The following is a 23398-nucleotide window of genomic DNA, read 5'->3' on the forward strand; positions in this document are numbered from 1 at the left end:
GAACAAAGTTATAAAAAAAAACGGTTGTCTTGTTGTCTACAACTCAAGTCTAGAGAATTTTGTGATTTTTATGTGATCTATCATACGAAGACTGTGCTTTTATGTCCTAAACGTTTCAATTACAAGAAACATTTATTTATAATTAAATATTTTTAATGTTTTATTAATTCAAATAATATGGAACAGAGCAGGGAAGAAATCCTGGCTAATTTTCAGGTTGAATTTATATCATTTTTAATTATATATGTTAAAAAAATTTGTGTTCATTGTGATTAGGTTATGGAATGACAGTCAAATATTGGAATCTAAAATGTTGTAAAATTTTTTTTTAGGCATGTACAGGAATTGAAGATATTGCAGAATGTTTGCATATTTTAGATGAATCTGATTGGGATTTAATGGTAGGTCTTTTATTTTTACTCAAATTGCGTATTACCTATATTTTTTCTTACACAAAAAACAAAGTCATTGTTGTCTGTAAAATTTAGAAAGAGATTCTTGTCAAGATCTTGATTCATTTCTGTAGCAACGAAGGTGAAATGTTAATAATTAAAAATTAAATTATTTTTGTAAAGATTATTAATTCATTTCTAATTGAGGATTATTTTAATTTTTTTTATAAGTTCACTTGAAAATACTTAAATACCTTGCATTTTATTTCTTATTAAATTTTAATTCGAAGCTGTTTGATTTCGTTAATAATAGATAGTTATGTTTTTTTTTGTTTAATGTTTCCTTCATATCAAAAATTTATTATATCAAATACATTTTTTTATTTTTTTAATCAGTTATTGTCAAATGTCATTGTCCCCTTTCAAGAAATTTAAAAAAGATCATGATCATGTAAATATAATTCTATGATTTGAAATTATAATTCAGTGTTTTTAAGTTTAGAATAGCCGAAAGCTCTAAATCAATAATGGTGAGGTCATTTTTTACATACCTTTGTTTTAATTTACAAAAAACGTACAAATGTTGTAGAGCTTTGCATACTTAAATTAAGAATGTGTATGTAAATAATAAGCAAATCATTACTTCCATGTCTCGAAAACTGAGCTAAATTTCTTTAAACATTATAGTCAGATTTCATCTTCAAAAAAAATGTAATCGAGCCAAAATATCTGCTCACATTCATCATATTTGAATGCTGCTATTGCCACCAGCCACAGATATCCCTGCCCTTAATTTCAGACAGAGTGAATTCAAAAGCCAAAAAACCCGCAGACCCTTGCTAATTCGATCCCATTAAAGTAATGGGCAATCCGTGGCTCTGAGGGTGAGACCATACGAGAGAAAATTCTCAAACCGTGACTCTAACCGTATATTCACGGATGTCCGTGTGTGAAATTATAGGCACAGATATCCGTGACATACTGGTTTTTAGTTATAAATGCTAGCTCATGTAAGGAATTATAGATTTTACTCCAATTAAGAACAAAACTATTTCGATTCTTCGTTGTCTCACTCATCGTGTGAATTATCATTTACTTATTCACTCAAGTAAAATTTTGAGATTGGCTCGCGAGAGATAGCGAAGTGAGTCGAGAGGAATTTGTCTTAACCCAAAGAAAAAATTCTACACAGAAAAATATTGTAAAAATCTTTCATGCGTTGTTATCCAATTGTTTTTTGTTTTCAAGCTAAAGTAATTTTTCATCTTAGAACTTTATTGGTAAATCTATAAATATTAATCGAAAATTTAGAAAGTTCTAAAGTAAAAAATTGATGCAAAGGTACAACTGAGGTAATTCAAATTCATAGTTTAAATCATTAGCCGAGTGATCCTTTTAGGATTGAAAAATGGTTCCACTTAAAAGATTCAATGATATTTCCTGATTGAATTTCTAGTAAGCATTTATTTTCGAAATAATTGTATTGTAATTTTCCTCTTGGAACATGAAAATGTTGTTTCGAAGTCCTTCATGGCATGTTAGAATAAAGTTGCAAGTTTAGAGCTGTATTTATCGAAAATTATTTGCTATTTGTGATAACAAATTAAAGTATGTAAAAAAATACCTTAGCAATTTTAATTTAGAGTTTTAATCCTAATATCATTGTACAAAATCAAGGATAAAATTTGTTGTTTATTAAACAGAGAGCAGTAAATCATGCAATTCCATTTGAAGCTCCACCAAATGAATCAACAACAGCAACAGTGGCAACGAGTATTGATGACGATGATTTGGAAGTAATAGCCGGGGCATCATCATTTAATGTTTTACCAACACGCCGTTCAACACGATTACAAATGCCTGAAGCATCTACGTCCAAACCAAAGAGTTCAAGTCGAAATTTGAAATTCACTGTCCATTGTAAAGATCATCTTATTCTTACATATAATTTACCAGATACTTCAACAGTTTGTAAGTATAATGGGGGTTTTAATTTAATATATTGCAAATCACACAAAAGTTCAGTTCATATTGAATGAGTATAAGTATTTTCAAAAATAATAAATGAGAACTCTAGGATTTTTCGAAATAAATTTCGATTTTTGCCCATCATTGATTCTAAAAATCCATGTGATAAAAATATTTTATGCGTCGAAATCAGGTCATAAAAATTCTCTAATATCATTAGCCTAAAAGAATCTTGTGATCCTCACTCATTAATCAAAGACCAATCACCGGATCGAAGCTGATCGGCTAACGTCACAATTTTTTCAGATACTTGGAAAGAATAAATTTAAAAACCAAAATATCAGTGTGCAGATTCATATTGATAATGACTACTTTGTAATCGAAATACGTATTTATATAATACAAAAATTGATCTAGGAAATTTTGGCAAAAATCGAAATTTATTGAATTAATAGTTTCTCACATAATTGCTTTGAGATATCTCTTTTTTACATAATTTTTATTCCAATCGTCAAATGAACTCAATTTTCTTGAATTTTTTTATCGGAAATGTCTTGTAAAATTAGTTTTATCAAATTCCAAAACAAAAACTATTTTCTACTTTTTTTCCCTTTAAAAATTTTGATAAAACCTAGTAGGTTAAATTATATTTACCAAAACATTTGAAAATTCGTCTTTATTCGACCATTGGTCGAGTAATTTCTGAGATGTAGCATGAAATTGCATATGCATAAATTGCATCTTGAAGCAATTATGTGATATCATGAACAATATTCTTTCTATTGTAAATTGGACGAATGAATCTATATTTTTAGAGTCTTGACGCCCTAATTATCTTAAATAAAGAAAAAACATAGGTACAAAAATTTGATTACCGAAATGCCAGCTTATTTATTAGCAGAATTTTTAACACTAAATACTTTAAAATAAGTCTTTTATATAAATTTCATGTATTTATTTGTATTTTGTTATGAAAAAGAGTACATTATTGTTAGTAGTCTATGGACTACGGTCTTGAATGTATTAAAAATTCTAGAAAACACATAATTATAGAATTAAAAAATAGTTTTGGAATAGATTCAATGGCTGCGTTTTGCCGAACTTTACAATTCATTTTTTTCTTTAAGCTATATGGGGTGCCGGGCGTAACTATATAACTCAGTAAACAAACCCAACGCCCAGTTCTGAAAAACGCAACCAATGAATTTATAAATTAAAGATAATTATTACTCACAAGTTGTTTTATAATATTACAGTAGACTTAAAGCATTTAATAGCATCAGGCGTTTCAATACCGCCATGTCGGCAAATTCTCAGTGGTTGGGTTCGTACACCTTCAAGTGACAGTACGGTATTAGCAAATTTAAACTTGCCAATGGAGAACGTAATATTTTTGAGTGCATTACCTGCTCCACCAGTTCCAATGGATGAAGAGTAAGTATTATAAATAGTTCTATAATTTAAGTTAATTCAGTAGATTCTTAAACTCGATTATCCTAAGATATCAGGTATTTCAACATTTAATTCAGTCAATTGTTTGTTTTCACTGGTTCATTTAAAAAAATTGTGTTGGAACGTTTAAATTTATCAACATTAATATTATTCTGATAATTTTGTTACAGTGAAGAAATTGATATGAGCGAACGTTTAACGAGACATTATATATTGAATATCCGTGATGAATCATCAAATAAATCATATAATTTAAAATTTCCTGGTACCAAAACAATACTAGAAGTAAAAAACGATGTTTACACATTAACTGATATACCGGCACGACATCAAGTATGGTCTGGGTGGCCACCATCAATAGACGATAATACTTGTCTTGCTCTAACCGGTATATCATATCCATCACATGACCTCACGGTTAAACGATCAGTTATACAAAGTACAAGTAGAAATTCAGTGAAAAATACGGACAGAGAGAAACATCGAAAGATTTTGGTGGATTTAGTTGATAGCGATACAAGTTCAGTTGAAGAATTCGAAGATGCCTCTGAAAGTTTTAATATTGAAGATGATATATTTATTGATAACGTAGAAACTAAAAAAGTTGAACCACTCAGTAAGTTTTATTTAAGTTTCAATTGTTATAATGTATAATATATAATTAATATTTCAATTGTTATAATATATATAATATGTTATAAAAGTATTATTAATAAATAGTCCATAATTCAGTAACCTCATGGACTGAAAGAGGGAAGGATGTGCGTCAGATCCCGTAGCTACAATTTTTTGCGAAGTTGTTCCTAATTTTACCAATTGGATAAACAAAATTTTCGACTTTATAAAGAACAACATTATACAAAAAATTAGAGCTCAAAGAATAATTTTTTCGAGCACATTGTCTCTCGAAATGACTATGATCGCTATTCAAGTTATTCAATAAATTAAAAATAATACATCTTTTCAAATTAGTTCCAGATAATGTAGAAGATGAAGCTATTGGTTGTATACATTTCTCAGAAAGATTTACTTCACGGTATGGTGGAGTACATCCAGCATTTTTTACTGGAACTCTTGAAGATGCTATTAAAGAAGCATGCATTAAACCTGCCAAAGATGTATGTTTTCAGAATTTTTTGTTATTTAATATGTATACAGGTTGGTTCACTAAAAATGAAACGTGGAAAACTTTCGAAAAAATCAAATTATTTTAAAAATTAATTATTTGGCTATGTTGCTTTAACATATTCTATTTAAAGTCAAAATTTTCTTGAAAAATTCATAATATTATGAAACAAACTATCATCGAATAAGTTATTTAAAGAACTGACAGTTTGATTCATGGGGACTACACAAGGAGACCGAACTCCATGTAAACAAATGGCTATCCCAAATAAGATGTCAGTAGTGTTCTTTTTGCATCGGGCTAGTGAAGCGAGTGTAGTGTTCGTATGTTCGGATTCATTTCATGCAATGCACTTCGATGCAAAAGGAACACTTGCGACGCTAGTGGTACAAATAATTTCTGCCATTACATTGACAATTTTGTCAATTCCCTCGCTTAAGTACGATCTCCTTGCGTAGTCTCCATGGTTTGATTAATGAAAAAAAAAGTTGATATTCAATTGTTTTTTTTATAGCAAAAAATTCATTTTTAAAATAGCACAGCACCTACCTGGAAACAGAATTTCTATTTTTAATATTAACGAAATTATGGTGTAGATTTCTTTGATATCTGATTTTTTAGATAAACAGGAATATAATTTTTTGTGGACCACTCCTGAACAAGCAGCAAAAATATCTCAAACATGTTCTGACATGTTTGATTTTTTTTAAACCAATTCTACTTTACAATTAACTAACTATTTAATATTATTTTTAGAGACGCTTATTAGCTTTGTACTTACATCATGATGCAAGCGTATTGTCAAATGTATTTTGCACGCAATTATTAGGTTTTGAATCTGTATTGCAAACATTTGAAGCGAGTTTTGTTGTTTGGGGTTGGGATGTAACAAATGATGGAAATAAAACCAAATTATTATCATCGGTTAGTAATAATTTAGGTAGTGTAGCTGCAATGACAATAAGAAATATTCCAGTTGAAAAATATCCAGTGTTAATACTTATTATGCGTATGAGATCTGCTACAGAAATTTTCACAGTTATTCATGGTAATTTGTTTAATTTTATAACTTTTTATATTAACTGCGTTTAGCCGATAAAATATTTTGAAAGTAAAATAGCAACCGCTAAGTACCAAGAGTAATGAGATAAAACTATGGAGTTGTGCTCCGGATTTAAATTTCCCAGCTACTTACGCTTTTATCGGTTAAACGCAATATTCCTATCTAATGTGTAACTAATTCGATTAACATAAAATACATACATTTGAAATATGAAAAATTGGCGATAAATTTATATATCGGTTTGTAAATATAATGGACCTAGACCTACAGTATTTAGGAAACTCGGTTAAAAAGGACAGAAATTCGAGAGACTGTCGTCTGTGGAGCCTGGGAAATCTTTAATTGCGTGACAAATTTATATTGTGTTCATCTTAAAAATTGAAATTTTCAAATTGTTGGTCAATGGATATCCTACTTTGTTGAATATTCAATAATTTTAAACCTGCCACGCCATTTTCTGAACCCGCTTAAAGAGAAGTTTCCCAGTAAAAACATGTTCGTGAAGGAAAAGTTTGTTAGATGCAATTTTGACAACAGCCTCTCAAATTTCTGTCCTTTCTATAATGAGTTACAAAACCCAGTTCCTAAACCTACAAGAAATAAATAAAAAAAGGATTAGAAAAGGAACTTTGTAATGCTATATTACCGAGGATTACGGTACACCTCTAATTTTTTTTTTTTTAATGCGACAGGTAATGTTGGAGTTAATGAACTTGTCGGGGGATTAATGGAAGCTGTTGAAGTTTGGAGTGAACAGCAACGTATTGAAATGAGAGAAGAACAAGAAAGAGCTGATAGGGAGTTAGTTAAACGAGAACAAGATGAAGCATATCGTGAAAGTCTTGAAGCCGATAGGTGTGCAAATTTATGTTTGATTATATTTATAGGAATAATAATAATAGGGTTTAATCTCCGTTTCTCAGATATTCGTCTATAATAGAGGTCATCCACATCATTATTTTTTTATCTTTATTTATTTAAACTACAGCCGAATACATAGAATTAAATTTTTATGATGTGGATGGAATCGGTTACTTCGTTCTTATCCAAGCGACGACAGTGTGATCAATTTACCACCTCATTAATTATAATTGATCATGCTAATGCTGCCTGGATTCGAACCCCCTACAATCTCCCAGTCTAGGTAGTTAAACGGTTAAAGGCGATTGCTCCTTTACTCGCTCGGGCACTTAACCTTAATCGAAATAATGTGTTAATGTTGATGCTAAATTTTAGAGCAAAAGAAGCTGCTAGAAAAGAACAAGAAGCACAAATTGAAGAAGAACGTCGTCGGATAGAATCTGAAAGACAAGAAGCAGCTGCAATTCGCGAAGCACATAGAAAAAATCTTGAAAGTAATTTACCAGCGGAACCATCTGGTGCAAGTGGGGATGGAATTGCTCAAATTAGATTTCGATTACCGAAAGGACAAGTACTTGATAGAAAGTTTTTAAGTTCATCTACGTTACAAGTAAGGCTATATTTACTCGTGTTATCTAAATAAATGCAATTTTCTAATTTATTTATTATTTTAGGTTCTATTAAATTATTTAACAGTTAAAGGATATCCTCCTGATGAATATAAAGTAATATCTAGCTGGCCAAGAAGAGACGTAAGTTTTATTTTTATTCGACATTCATAATATTTAAATGTGGTGAACCTATCAGAGACATGAATATTGGTTAATACCCTCTGTTTCGTTAGAAATTAACAATATTTATTATATTCTTTTTTATCCTTCGAATCCCGCCAGCTAAAAAGAAATTTGCTGACATTTTGTATGATTATTTAAACTTTTTAGTCTACAAAGCCGTATAACGTAATATCATGGTGGAACTACTAATTTATGGTGATAAAAACAGATTATAAAAAATAAATATTTTTAATTGGATTTTAAAATTTATTTTTTTATTTTATGAACTAAAACATTTTCCAACTACTTTTTGCCTAAGCCATCTCAATGATATATTTTTAGATTTTTTTTTTTTTCAAACCCTATTACATTTTATTTTATTTTTGTTCTAGTTAACAACAGTTGATCCTGAGAAAACTCTACTGGAATTAAAATTATACCCACAAGAAACTGTGATGATTGAAGAACGATAATTTATTTCACTTTTACTAAAATATGTATTATTTATAATATCTTATAACAAAAAAAAATGATACTTGAAAAATCATTATTTACTGTCAAACACATAATGATGCTCGATAAAAACAAATGAAAAGTATGTAAATATTAATTGTTTCTCAATAATAACAGACCACCACAACATTTTTATTAATTAATAATTAATAGTATTATTATATTATATAAACAAAAACAAATTGTTTAAAATATTACTATATAAATATAAATTAATTTTTTACTGTACAAATATGTCAAAAACTTAAAAAAAAACAAAAACAAAGATCGAGGACGAGGCGTGGTATTTAGCAGAAATTTCAGAAACGCTAGAAATTCGAGAGATTATGAAAATTTTTATAGCGGGGGACATTTTTTTCAAGGTACATGGCAAATTTTTAATTGTGCGTCAATAATGGAATTGATAAATATTTATTGAGAACGATGTTCAAAGAAGATGGTAATTGAATAAAAACTGCATGTTTTTGTTCGACATTCGACAAAGAACAGTTTCCCTCATTTCATCTCGTTCTTTTAAGTGTCTGTTCTGTTAAGTGCAGATGATTTTTTTTCTCAATTTTTATCTTATTAATTCAATATCGTCTATAATGAAACTTACCCCGCAATTAAAAATTTTCCAGGTTGTCTTAAAGTATTTCAGCTGTTCCAAAATGACTGTCACATACCATGCCTGGCCCTGGACCTAATTGGAAAATGACAGTCGAAAAACACATAAATTTCATTTCATTTGTTCGCAATTCTCTACTAGATTTGTTAGTTGTGGACACTTTTTGTGATTGATAATTTAAATACAAGGACTTAAACGAGATTTCCTCTAAATTTTTGTTTTTATAATGTCTAAATACGTTAAAAAGTCGAGGAAACTGGGTTTGAAGGTCTGCATTTAAGATACTACTACAATAAATGACCACTTCTGAAATCTAGTAGCGAAAATGAAAACAAATATACGTGCCTATTTCGAGAATGTTACTTTCCAATTAAAAAAAAAACCATAATCGACGAAACTGTTCTGAAAATGTTTGGTGATGTAATTTTCATCACTAAATTTATTTTAATTTACAAATTATGTGAGATTAATTCCGTGTATAATTATATTTCTATATAATTTCTATATAGAGAATATCGTATCATCACTGATAATATTATAATACATAGAATGAAATGTCAAGCCGTGCTGCCCACCACATACTAGTATAAAAATGGAACGCAAACAGCCTTTTTATAAAAATAAAATTTATTTCATTAAAAAGTAAATCATTCTCTAAAAAATTATTTTTTTTAGGTTAGGTTAGGGCCTTTTACGTGTAAATTTAAAGCTTGAATATCCTTTACAGTACTACTTGTAAGCATTTCCAATATTTTGAAATATTACAGTTATCGTAGCCGAGAAGCTATATAGTAAATCGAATTTTTAGGGGGAAGCCCGACTTTTTGGTTACGGTTAGGATGGTCCAAAATAAGTTTAAATTTGAAAAGGCGGCATGCTACTCCTTGGATAAAGGCCAACATGCTACGCTATTGATTTTAGCGAAAAAGTGCCGAAAGCATTTTTGTAGAGAATACCATTCTTTACAACAAAGATCCTATGCTATAAATTTCCCGTGGATTATGTGACTTACGCAAGAAATGCAGAGGACCCTTTTTTGTTCCTCCAAGGGGTAGCATCTCGCATTTTCAAATTTAAACTTATCTTTGACCACCCGAACCGGAACCAAAAAATTGCGATTTAAAAATCTAGGATGATTGTACTAAAGTAATAAAATCAATTTTTGAAGCTAAATGGATGGCAAAGTTATAGCGTTTTCAATATAAGAATATAAAACTAGTGAGCTGATTTACATACATGTGTTTTGGTATTTTTTTAAATAGCTACCTACTAGTTCGATTTACACGCTGTACTTTGTAGAAAATGCGTATTGCAGCGAAAAATGAATACACATATTGAAACCTGATATCACTGTTTTAAGATGTTTGGACACGCTAAAACTGAAAGTCATTAATTTTAGGAAGGTTTTGGGTGAGTCTGGCGCCAGTCAATGCATTCGTTCTACTGTTCGATCCCATAAATTTTATACTAGTGTAGAATTTAAAATGAATAGATATATGCTGAGTTGATGGTTTTCTACGTACTTCTGGAATAAGGAATCATTTTACATTGAATATAAATCAAATGTTTTCAGAATAGATATAAATGGCTCCTATTGATGATATTATTATTTTTAACATGAATAATAATATTAAAGAAAATATAACATTCACAAAATTGTCGATTCAACTCTCAGGAATATCTTGGGGCGTTGTGTTATCTTTTTATGATTATGTATTATTTATTATTTTTAAGATTCGAATACATTTCATTTATGTACTAAAAATCAATTCTTATGTTTATAGCAATTTTTGTATCGTTTTTAGTTGCTACATTTTGTCTTTTGCTGAAAAAATTAACAGATATAGGGTCCATTACGAAATAAATCATGAAATTTTTATATAGATACAGCACATGGTAAAAAATAATCTTCTTCTCTCTTAAAGTTTACTCTGAAAAAAAAAATGTTTCGAAAAAGTTCCTAATTTTTATTAAGAATTTAAAATAGGTTCAAAAATTCGATTTCACATTTTGGTACAACATATTTTTCTCCATGAATGATGAATGCCTACAGGAGTTATTTCTTTCTTTTGAAGTGGACCATAGCTGTCTTTTCTCAGTTAAGGATTCGTACTAAAGAGTTTTTTTTTTTATTATAAAAAAAAAGTTTATGTTCTAATCAGGTAAGAAAATTACATGGTTAAAACAGTCTTTTTTTTAAGCAATTTTTAGAAATCAAGATCAATAATCAAGATAGTGACATTCAAGTGGCTGTTGGTCGCCATTTTGAAATTTTAAGAACAAAATAATAACCGAAACCGTAGTTCCAGAGACTACCTTGAAATATAAACCAAAGACAAACAAATTTTATCTCAGTATCTCATAGATATAAGTATAGGTTTCAATTTTTCGAAAACTTTTCAAAATTTGTATTTGAGTTTTATACGCAGAGAAAAAATAATCCGATGATTAGTGGTAGTAAATTTTATATTCTACAATTTTGGTTATTATAAAAATTTTTACTAATATAAAATCCGTATTTAACGAACCTTTATCTCGTCAAAAGTACGCCAGTTCGAATAAAGGACATCAAAAGATTTCTTTTGATATTTCATAATTTCATCTATTAATATTTTTTTGCTAGTCATGGCTTTTGAGACAATGTGTAGAATACATTCTGGGTGCCTCGGGATAAAATAAAAAATTTAATATTTTGTAACATCTTTTATTTAAAGAGTATAACTATATACAGGTAAAAAAAAGTAAGATATTTTTATCCAAGATAAGCTGGTGCTGGATATGCGGCGGCATAAGGTAAGAACGGCGATGGAGCTGCTGCTAAACGAGCAGGTGCAACGAATGGTCCTGGAGCATAGTATGGTGAATATGGAGCTGGTGCTACAACTGGCGCTGGTGCTGCGGCTACAACTGGTGCTGGGGCAGCTACTAAAGGTGCGGCCACTGGAGCAGCAATTGCATGATTAATTGCATGTGCATTATAAGATGTTGCATACGGCGCCACTGCATAAGGTAAGGCAGGTACTGCAGCTGCTAAACTTGCTTTTGCAGACACTTTAGCCATACATAAAGCTACTGCTACAATGAAGAACTGTAAAACAATAAAAAAAATATTAAGTTAATTTTCAATTTAATATTTACTTACGTTAGTACTATAATTTAAAGAAAAATAATTCGAAATTTAATTATTTCTTCACCAGTTTCTTAATAATATAAATAAATTTACAAAATATTTAAAAAAAGTAATACTAGTTTAAAAATTAGGTTTTTAAATTTGTTTTCAACAATGTCTTTAATAATTGTACTTACAATTACTTTAGTGTTCATGATGATTACTGTTTGTTGATTGTTTGATCGATGGCTATTGACAAAAATTGATTCAATTTATATATTGTTTAAAATATGAATAATTGATATTCATATCGTGTAATAAATACTTAACTTCATTGGTACATAATATCTACGTGTCCAAAATTAGAACAGTGTATATGGCATTCATTTTTACTAAAATTTTACTTTTATTTTCATTTACGAAATTTTGATTATGTAAGAAATGTTACATTTTGTGCTATCCATAAATAGGTGTACTTTCTTTTTCATTAAAAATTTTGCCGATATCTAATCAAAATATAATTTTTAGACTCAGAATCTGAAGGTGTTTCCAAAAATTTTTACAATTTATTTGAAATATAGCTGCTATCTTAGTCGACAATAAATAACTAATTATCGAATACTTTGAAAAATTTAGTTTTATTTATGATATCAATAAGAAGAATAAGAAGAATTACTAGAGCGCATTCTAATGATTTAGGTACAAAACTAGTGAAGGCTGGCGCCTGCTCTAACACAGCAGGATGTCATCAAATGATAGATAACGTTGATTTTATGCAAATTTTTAATACAAATATAACCAGGAAAGCGTCTTTTTCTAGATACAAGGTGTTGAAATTTTAGAAGAAAAAGGATATTAGCCTGCTTAGAAAAATTGGAAGACAATATGAGGTTATGAGGAAGACAATAAGGTTTATAGTGATTAATTACAAAACGAGCGGCAGAGATTTGAGTGTGTCATCACCTCGTTTCGAGAAAATAATCTCTAGCGCTACTATTTATTTAACCCCCGAACAAAAAAAGAGGTGTTCTAAGTTTGACCGCTATGTGTGTGTGAATGTCTGTCTGTCTGTGGCATTATCGCCTAAACGGATGAACCGATTTTAATTTTTCTTTTGTTTCGTTTTAAAGTTAATTTAATGGAGAGTGTTCTTAGCTATGTTTCAAGTGTGAGTTTAGGGTTCCATACTCGGAATAACTAAAAAATAGGAGATGATCTGCAAAATCGGTTCAGTTTAGTGAAAACTCTAATGAAAAAGGTAATTTAATGGAGAGTGGTCTTAGATATGTTTCAAGTGCGATTTTAGGGTTCCGTACCCGAAAAATTTGTCGGGGTTTTTTTAAATTTAGTATTTTTCACTTGTTTATTTGTAAATACAAAAAGGTTACGCAATGCCTCGTGCTTGGGACAATCTTGAAAATCCAAATATTCACACCTGTAGCTAGAAAAAGCGCGTTTAAGACTGTAGTGTATTGAGAAATTGTCATTATTTTAACGTTTCAAATGATAGATATTTGATTAAGTCCTACTGTTATATCTTGGACCACCTTGTATAGGTTGTCGAACTATATAACGAACTCCAGCTTTTGAAATATCATTCATTAGATTATGAACGACGCTAAACAATTTATCCAGGACATTTTAGAAAATAAGGAAGACGTATATCCAAATTTCATAGCAATAAGAACCATTCCGCAGTTCCAAATCATTAGAGTTTTTGCTGAGAGAAGCTTCTCAAAGTCAGAATTAATTAAGATTTAATTGAGAATGCACGATGGGCCACGAGAGACTAGTTGCGCTCAATATAAATTATTAATTCAAGCTAAAACAAGGACTGTTACAAAATTTAGTAAATTCTTCTGACCATGACTAGTAACAAAGATTCCGAATACAAAATTTTAGGTTAATCAGATGCACCCCCACCCCCTAAAATCTGGGAGCAATGTATGTACTTGTAAAAGCCAAGTGGAAGGTAATGTTTGGCTGCAGAGACGTGGATCCATCAGTTATGAAGGTGAGCTCAGTATAAGATTGCTGAAGATGTATCATTGATAACGGCTGTATAGCAAAAGCTAAAGTCAGTTTTAAATAAAATAAAAAAAATTCGGTCTTGTTAATTTATTACACAAAATAAAATACATTGCAATATTTTACTAAACAGACAGATGAAATTATTAATTGAGTATTTCAATATTAATGGAATCAATTTGCAGATTCTTGGAAAAAATAGTAATACGACCACTCAAAAATTAAATAACATCATTTAATAGCTTTTTTCTAAACAAATGCAATTTTTATTATGTTTTACAATATCAATCTTTATAAAAAAATTGTATTTGTTCACAAAATATTACCGATTTTTAATATGTAATCGTAACGTTCTTTTTTTCCCAAAAATCCACAAATTTTTTGAACAAAAATTATATTGAATGTTGATAAAAACTTAAAAAACATCCATAAATGGGAAAGCTGCTTGTTTTGGGTCAGCCAAATCTGCCAAGAAGCATATTGTTCCAGCGTATCCTTCAAACAAACTGTATGGTGAATCTGGTGTACGTGCTTGCTTATTAAATAATTCACTTTTCATAAACTCAGAAAATTGAACTGCTCGATAAAGATATTTTAAATCGTTAGTTAAACGATATAATAAAAGAAATACGTATCCATTTCCGGCAACACCATGGCAAATACCTGGACCTTTTCGCAATAAACCGGTTTCCCATACACATTCTCCACATTTTTTACATGCTTGTAAATATTTATCATCTTTCCAAACTACGTAAGCTTTTGCTAACGTATAAATGACTCCCGGTGCCCCGTGACACCAATGAACCAATTCATCATCTGCAGATCGTCCAGCCGGAATTGGTTTTTGCTCCACAACGCAAGGGAAATTTCCATTAGGTAACTGAGATTCTAGCAAGAAATCCACCGATTTTTGAATTAACTCTGTTTCTTGTGGATGTGTTTCTAAAAATCTAGGTACTGACATTAGCATGAATAAAATAGAACTTAAACCATGAGCAGCTCCTATATATTCTGTGTTATAATAAGCATACATTAATGGAACTTTACTATGATGTGCTTTTGCGTAATCTTGCCCAGATTTAACAATTACTTCGCACAATAAAGTAAGCTGTTGCAATGATAACACTTCGGATCGAATTTCTTTCGCTAACCATAAAGCAATACAAATGTATCCCGCACGTCCCACGAATAGCTCATCACTTCCACATCTTAAGAAATTTTGTGGTTTGCAATTTTCCGCAGCTTCTGCAAATTTGCTAACGTAATTTTCACAATCAGATGAAGTTTTCTTAATTGCTGCAGCCATTGCATATACACCTGCGTTTCCAAGTAAAAAAGATGATTTTTCACTAATTAAGTTTTCGCGACCTTTTGCAAATTTCAAAGCTGAATTTATATATCGCTCAGCATCTGATAATAATAGCTGTGTTTCTTTCGGCGTAAAAATAGTTGATTTACTTAAATAATATAGTGCATACGCAATCCCTGCAGTTCCCACATATAATCCCCCATTTCCATTACGGTCTACAGGAGGGAAATTTTTTTGAATATCTTCTATTGTTTTTATTATCCAACGTTTTATTTCATCTTTATTAACTTCAACATAATTTTGTGTCTGTCCTTTATAATCCTGTAAAGTATTTTTGAAAAATCTCTCAGTTGCCGGCATTCTGTGTAATTTTTAACAATTCCCTTATCATAGATTAATGTCATTCGTTTCTGTTATACTGAAAATTTGATACATTTGCCTAAAAATTTTTTAAATATCGAAATCACATCAATTTAAGTTTAATAAAACAAAATAGCACATAACAGAAAAGCACGGCACCAGTGGATTATTTTTTCAAAATTTATTTTTTAATTTTGATTGTTATGATGTTTCTCAGAGATACGTAAAAATATTTATTAAGGTAGTATTACACCATAACCGTATAACCATCGGTTGCATACTTTTTACTGAAATTTTATTTTTGTCTTTTCCGATTTCTAAAAATAGAAAATGACTTCAAAATTTTAAAAATGGCTTAAAAACATGATTCTGTGGTTCAAAAGAGCAGCTGAGAAGTTGCCATCCGCAAAAGGCACATCTTTGACGTTAACTCAACTTACACATTAATCTTCATACATTAATTTGGTAGAGTTGTTAAGTTGCACAAAGTCAAAAAACAGCGAAAAACATGATTCTGTGGTATAAAAATGGTGGAAGAGGCTGTGAAATTAACACTTTCAAAAGACCTTGACATTAACTCAACTTACACATCAATTTTCAACCCTCTAACTCAATTCGGAAGGGCTCCATAGATTGCATGGCCATAAAAATGTTGAAAAAGCAACTTCCTGTGGGAATGCCCTCCAAATAGTCGAAATGAATCATTTTTATAACATCGATTTGCCTAATCATCCATCACTTGAATGAATTAGTTTCAAGTTAGCTCAGTTGCCAACACAATTTGTTATCCACAATTACGTTCTTTTTTTAAGCTCGCTGTGTATTTTTTCTGTAAATGAATGCAGGGCCATCAGCGTAAGGCATGGGTGATGTTCGAAAGATTTTTTGCATGATGAATCTTCAGGATATAAATTAATATTAAAATTAGGTTGTGATCAATGCCTTGCATGACCTTTTTTTGTTGTGTAATCTTTCGAGAAAATAAATTATCGCAATTTGTTCTGATATAAAAATTTTAAAAATATGTTAAGTCTTGCGCGTAACTGGAGCAAAATTAATTTATTTCTATGACGTCACGAATTACAAGAAATCAATTTTTTTGATAATTAATCGATCCGATGTATGAAATTGAACAAAAATTTGAAAAATATGATCCAAACTTAGTAAAATTACATCCTTGGCTTAGTAAATAATTGGAGCTAAAATTTTTTTTATATCAAGCTGAAATTTTTATAGCGTACTCAAGATATAAAAAGTGAGGTCGAGTTAGTAAATGAGCAACATGGGCCAAGTGGGTCTTGAGTCCATAGGACCCATTTTGTAAACCGTTAAGAGGTAGAACAAAAGTTAACATGTAAAAAATGTTCCTTATAAAAAAATAAACAACTTTTGTTTGAACATTTTTTTGTAAACATCACTGTTTATCCGTGAGAGCGCAAATTATTTAGCATGTATTATATGGGCATATCAGTTAAGTGTGTGTGGCATGTATGTATGTATGTTTGTTTCTTTAGTTATATGACGTAAAAAAAAACAAACGATTGCGTAATCAACATTGTCTTTACATGGTATTTCAACAGTTAACTCAGTCAACTGTTTGTTTTCACTTGATTTTTAATAAGATTTATGAGTGAAAGTGAATATAAACCAACCTTTACCTAATTTGAACTGACCTTGACACGCTGCGTATTGAGAATGCGTGCGTTTAATTTATTTTGACATATTTTTGACAGTTTTTAAATTAACGAAAAAATACAACAAAAAAAATGTATTTTAGTAATTATTTATATAAAAAATTTAAAAAAAGGCCCAAAAAAAAAATGTTACCAATAAAATGTCAAACGATTCATTGTACGGTGGAAATAATCCTCGTTTGATTTGCTTGTTATAGGATTTTTTATAAAGTAATTAAGACCTTCAAAAATAAAGATCCAGTTCATTTAACGAATAGATGAGTACTAATGGTACTAATCAAGGAAGTAAAACCGAAAAAACGGTCTGGCACAGGAATCAACTTGGCGCCAGTAGGTTTTTATGGCAGCCAGTGGAAAATGTTTGTCTATACTCAAAAAAATTATATTCATGCGAACTAGAGTTTTTTCGATGTACGCCCATAAAGTAGGGCAGAAATATGCAAAAAAAAAATTGTTGCTTCTGTATTTGGACGAGTTTTTTCTGAGATTCCGGCCAACATTGGAATCAACCACTAATTAAATTAATTTTTGTTGTGACGGTGGCTAAAACCTAAGACACCAAAAAAGTAAATCCAGCGCTGGGACGAAGTAAATTAAGCCATAGAACTTGATAAAGTTTGTATTTTTTTAATAATAAACTCCAAAATAAACGATTAAAAAGTTTTCCATAGAACAATCCCCGACTGTATTGACAATTTTACTTGTCATAATAATTTTAGATGAGAATATTTTCTTGTTTCATTTTTCTGGAGCGAGATTTTGTAATAGTCGTGGTTCTTGAACTTAATATTATTTAAATTTTTTTTGGGTAAAGAAATTAGAAATAGAACAATATTCTAATTGTTCTCATCCATGATTAAATAATAATATGCAATACTAATCTTGGGAACTTGGATAATAAAAATTAAATTTTCTAAGTTTACTCAACGTCTTTCACCAAAGATTGGTAATTTATTTCTTTTACAATATATTAAAGGCAAAACATCTTTATAGTAAACTAAAAGAAAAAGTGAACAAAGAAGATCTGTCGAATTTGGTGTATAGGATCCAATGTTCATGTGGGAAGTGGTATGTTGGCTAATCAAGACAAAAGCTTAAGAAGCGGACGGCTCAAAATAAGTCTGACTGTAGATTTGTAAACTACAACTAAAACAAGACAACCCTTGCCAGCCCGCACATCACTTCGAAAATGAAGCGCATAGTTTTCAATTTGACAGAGCAGAAATTTTAGACCTGGAAAGTAATTTTCTAAAAAGGGACGTTAGTGAAATGATTTATATCTAGGCCTTAGATTGTGTGCGAACCTAAAAAGATTAAGTCTGAACTGAAAATATAAATAAAAATAATATAAATTCTTGTATAAAAACATGGGCGGTTTCAATGTATATAAGTGATTCTTTTATTAAAGATAAAGCTTAAAGAAAGGCAAACACTGGGTTAATCTTTTCAGATTCGGAGACGTTTAAGATATATTCCGCAGTGTAAATTTCGGTCTTCTTAATATCCTGTTTTTCTTTTCCTTCTACCCCTGGACAGTATTCTATCAAATGCCCCATACTCTCAGGCATATATTACACATACAAAATGATATCGACTTCGTTGAGGTGTGTATTAACGGCAATATGATCTAAAAAGAATTTTATAACATTTGAGCTTTTTTATTTTATATTTTTTTATAACTATTTATTATGCTGGGAAGTTATACAGGTCTCGTTCAAAAATTTTGGTTGGATATTTCTTCTTTAATTAATACATTTTCAATTTTAACACTTTCCTCTAGTTGCTCGTCTTTAATTTCTGTATCTTCCAATGAAACAGTTTCAGACTTCACATTTAAAGGTTTTTCTAGAAAATGATTTCGCTTATGTCCATTTAAATTATGTTTTTGACTAAATTTTTTATCACAAATTTCACATGAATATGGTTTTTCTCCAGTATGGGTTCTTTTATGTTTAATTAAATTATGTTTATGATTAAATGTCTTATTACAAACGTTACATGATAGATGTTGATGCACTGTTAAATCACCTCGTGAATTACATTTTTTATCACAAATATCACAAGAAACGGGTTTTACCAAAGTATGGGTTCGTTTATGTATAATTAAATCGCTTTTCTGAATGAATTTTTTATCACAAACTTCACATGTAAATGGTTTTTCTCCAGTGTGAATTCTTTTATGTCTTTTTAAACTCTGTTGGTGACTAAATCCCTTATTACAAACATCACATGATAGAGGTTTCTCTCCAGTATGTGTTCTTAGATGTATAATTAATTGTTGCTTCTGGGAAAACGTTTTATTACAAATTTTACACGAATAAGGTTTTTCCCCGGTGTGAACTAGTTTATGCCGAATTGAAGCACTTTGTGTATTGAATTTTTCATCGCAAACTTCACAAACAAAAGGTTTCTCTCCAGTATGGATTCTTTGATGTTTAATTAAATGATGTTTTTGGCTAAATTTTTTATTACAAATTTCACATGAATAAGATTTTTCACCGGTGTGAACTAGTTTATGTCGAATTGAAGCACTTTGTGTATTAAATTTTTTATCACAAACTTCACAAGAAAACGGTTTTTCTCCAGTATGAATAAGTTTATGTTGAATTAAATAAGGTTTCCGTGTAAATGTTTTATTACAAGCTTCACAAGAGAAACGTTTATCTTCATTATTAATCCGTCGATTTTCCCAAATAGTTTCATCTGTTATTCTATTTTCCTTTTTATCAATGAAGTCTTCACTTGTCGCTCCATGTTTCATTGTAACCGCTTCTTCTTGCATTTCATATGAAAAAGGTTTTTCCCTGGTGTGAATTAGTTTATGCCGAATTAAATCACTTTGCCAATTAAATTTTTTATCACAAACTTCACAAAAAAATAGTTTTAGTCTCGTTTCAAAATTTTCGTCGGATATTTCTTCTTTAATAAATACATGTTCAATTTTAACAATTTCTTCTGGTAACTCTTTTTTAATTCCTGCATGTTCTATTGTAACAGTTTCGGTCATTTCTTCTTTAATCAGTTCAAAAGTTTCGCCAAGTATTTCTTCTTTAATTCTTACAGACTCCATTGTTTCATTTTCTTCAATAATTGGTAATTCTTATTTAAGTCAACATTGGAATGCGTTCAGAAAAAGACATGATATATTTCTACTGCCATGTTTACAGGTTTATTCGTCAATCAAGCTATGATTTTATTTACCGATTTTATACTTCAAAAGAAAAACTTTTCCAAAACAAATTAATATGCACTAAAAAGTAAAAAAATAACGATAATATAATGTAGTTAAAATTATTGTTATTTTTGGATTCGGTGTCAGCCAAGGAAACCACTCTGACAGAAAAGTTTACTACATTAGCGTGACTGACATCGACTCCAAAAATAAGAATAATTTTAACTACATTATATTATCGTTATTTTTTTACTTTTTAGTGCATATCCCATTCATTCATTCATATTTATTTTAGGTGAAATATGTACAAATATATATAATAAAATATTGTTTTTATCAATTTTTTCTGGTTTAATTATTATTAGTCAATACTATACCTACCATTATCTTTTATCCATTACATCTATTTCAGGAATATCAAACAGAACCTTTACTTTTAACATAATATTACTACAATTATTCATTACAGGAAAAATTCATTATTAAAAAAAGGTCAGTAAAAGAAATATAAATACTAAGAAAACAAATTTGTAGTAAAAAGGTGAGTAAAAGGTATGTATATTAATTACATTATTGGTTAATAAAATATGTCAAACTTAGAGTAGTGGCTAGCACAGTTGCCTTACGTTACAAAGTACCTCGGTTCGTATCTAGCATTGTCTAGATTAAATCCAATTAAATTATTATGCTAAAATAAAATATTTTATTTTTAGATAATTATTATGAGAACAAAAGCGACAAATAAGTAAGGGAAAGGATGTGTATTTTATATTATTTTAAAGAGTGAGATATATTTATGATTATTTTAATTCCCACCCCCTGACAGAATAGTGATTTATGGCATATGTATAATTGACGTTATTTATAGCAAGAGGGCGGGTTATATAGATAATTTAAACTATAAAAAGAGTGGAAAATTTTTAGCATCATGAAAGGAAAAATGGGATAGAAAAAAATCAAACAAAATTTAAAATATATAAAGATTTTTATTTATTTATATTAATTTTTATTAATTTAGAAAAATTGAAAAAAGTTGTTATCCCGAAAATTGATTTTATACTGTTTAAAATAAATCACTATTATTCATTCATATTTATTTTTCAAATAATATTCAATTAATTTCGACAGTGGTGCCATCTATGGTAAACCTGTTGAACTAACTATTGATTTCGATGGTGATGCCATCTATGAAAAATCTGTTGAACTAACATCGATTTCGATAGCTGTGTCACCTATGGTAAACCTGTTGAACTAACTATTATTTTCGATGGCAAATCTGTTGAACTAGCATTAATTTCGTCAGTGGTGTTATCTATGGTAAACTCGTTGAACTAACTATTAATTTCGATGGTAATGCCATCTATGGTAACCCGGTTGAACTAACATTAATTTCTATGTGATGGCCTTGATGAAATCGATGTAAGGGATGATAGATAATTATTGAATATTAGTAGTTAAACCAGAAAAATTGACAAAAATGACATTTTATTTTATTCACGTATTTGTACATATTTCACCTAAAATAAATATGAATGAATAATAATGGTTATTTTATACAGTATAAAATCAATTTTCGGGATAAAAATTTTTTCATTTTTTCTTAATTAATAATAATTAATATAAATAAATACGAAACGTTTTATATTTTAAATTTTGTTTTATTTTTTTCTATATCATTTTTCCTTTCAGAACAAAATTATTAACTAATTAATTATTCATAAAGGTAAGTATTAAGTTAATTATAAGGATTTCCATAAGCTAGGTAGCTGTGTGGAGATAGCACTTGTCTATGAGACCATGGTATGCTGGTTCGTACCCTGGTGGTATTAACAGTAGAATGAATAATTTTAAATTTTGTTTTATTTTTTAAATTATCTATCCTTTTTCTTTCAGAACAAAATTATCAATTAATTAATTATTTACTAAACGTAAGTATTAAGATAATTATTTGTTTATTATAGACCAGGTAGCTGTGTGGTTACAGTACTTGCCTTGGAAACCAAGGTACGATGGTTCGTATCGTGGTGGAATTAATAATTTTAGTTTTAAATAAATGAATTTTCCCTGTTGTTTAAATTTTCCACTCTTTTTATAGTTAAACCCGCCCTCTTGTCATAAATCATGTCAATTATACATAAGTCATAAATCACTATTCTTTCGGGGGGTGGGTTTACTTAAATAATCATAAATATTCTTTAAAGTCATAAATCATTTTTGAATAGGAAAACATGTAATAAGGTTTATCTCACTCATATTCTCCTAGTACAATATATTAAAATTGTAGTACTAAAATCAAAAAATAGCTTGCTTACGCTAAAATTTGAAACTTTTAAATAGGAGAACATGTCCTATAGTTGATCTCACTCATATTCTCCTATTACAAAATATTAAATTTTGATGTTCTAAAATTAAAAAATAGCTTGGTTGCACTAAAATTTGAAACTTTCTAATAGGAGAACATGTCCTATGGTTTATCATACTCATATTCTCCTATTACAAAATATTAAAAAAATACGTATTTTGCTTGCTTTTTTGTTGTGCATGCTAAATGAAATTGAAAATTCTTGTTAAATGAAATTTCATAAGATTTTGTAATAGGAGAACATGTTATTTCACAAAAACAAAAAAATTAATCATGTTAGTAAAATTGATTTCTTCGGCAAAATAATTTCTTAATTAATTATAAATTAATCGGGACAATGCTGGGTGCGAACCTAGGGACTCTGTAACCCAAGGCAAGTTAGCTAACCACTACTCCAACTTTGCCATATCATACTTATTAATAATGTAATATAAATACATATTACTCACCTATTTTTAGTAAACTTATTTTCTTAAACTCAGTTTTTATTTTATTTACGAACCTTTTTTATTAAACTTATTCATTCTGTATTTCTTTTTACTTATCTTTTTCCATAAAAATTACCTATAAATGAATAATTGTAGTAATATTTTGTTAAAAATGTGGGTT

General features: G+C 29.4%; 3 protein-coding genes across 3 annotated transcripts; 1 reads left to right on the forward strand and 2 right to left on the reverse strand.

The window, feature by feature from the left end:
- The first annotated feature begins 25 nt into the window (after positions 1-25).
- On the forward strand, positions 26-8448 carry LOC123300221 (FAS-associated factor 1). Its single transcript, XM_044882749.1, has 11 exons — positions 26-216; positions 333-401; positions 2096-2363; positions 3617-3794; positions 3983-4428; positions 4785-4930; positions 5695-5986; positions 6694-6856; positions 7238-7472; positions 7537-7614; positions 8028-8448. The coding sequence occupies exons 1-11, from the start codon at positions 178-180 to the stop codon at positions 8106-8108; spliced, it is 1995 nt and encodes a 664-aa protein (XP_044738684.1). The 5' UTR covers positions 26-177; the 3' UTR covers positions 8109-8448.
- A 2995-nt stretch (positions 8449-11443) lies between these two features.
- Positions 11444-12106, reverse strand: LOC123300789 (NADH-quinone oxidoreductase subunit I 2-like). The gene is made up of 2 exons (XM_044883436.1): positions 12062-12106; positions 11444-11843 (listed from the first exon to the last, which is right to left on the reverse strand). Exons 1-2 carry the CDS (start codon positions 12077-12079, stop codon positions 11508-11510), a joined length of 354 nt encoding a protein of 117 aa, XP_044739371.1. The 5' UTR covers positions 12080-12106; the 3' UTR covers positions 11444-11507.
- Positions 12107-14271: 2165 nt separating this feature from the next.
- LOC123300219 (lanC-like protein 3) lies at positions 14272-15745 on the reverse strand. The gene has a single exon (XM_044882747.1). It carries the CDS (start codon positions 15559-15561, stop codon positions 14308-14310), a length of 1254 nt encoding a protein of 417 aa, XP_044738682.1. The 5' UTR covers positions 15562-15745; the 3' UTR covers positions 14272-14307.
- Between the last annotated feature and the right edge of the window lie 7653 nt (positions 15746-23398).

This window comes from Chrysoperla carnea, chromosome 5, assembly GCF_905475395.1.
Source record: "Chrysoperla carnea chromosome 5, inChrCarn1.1, whole genome shotgun sequence".
Taxonomy (NCBI): domain Eukaryota; kingdom Metazoa; phylum Arthropoda; class Insecta; order Neuroptera; family Chrysopidae; genus Chrysoperla; species Chrysoperla carnea.

Excerpts from the sequence above, each read along its gene's own strand:
- LOC123300221 (XM_044882749.1), top strand. The coding sequence starts at position 178 with ATGGAACAGAGCAGGGAAGAAATCCTGGCTAATTTTCAG. Across the intron at positions 4,429-4,784 it reads TAAAAAAGTTGAACCACTCA|TTCCAGATAATGTAGAAGAT; the intron begins GTAAGTTTTATT and ends TTTTCAAATTAG. Across the intron at positions 7,615-8,027 it reads CTAGCTGGCCAAGAAGAGAC|TTAACAACAGTTGATCCTGA; the intron begins GTAAGTTTTATT and ends TTTTTGTTCTAG.
- LOC123300219 (XM_044882747.1), bottom strand. The coding sequence starts at position 15,561 with ATGCCGGCAACTGAGAGATTTTTCAAAAATACTTTACAGGATTATAAA.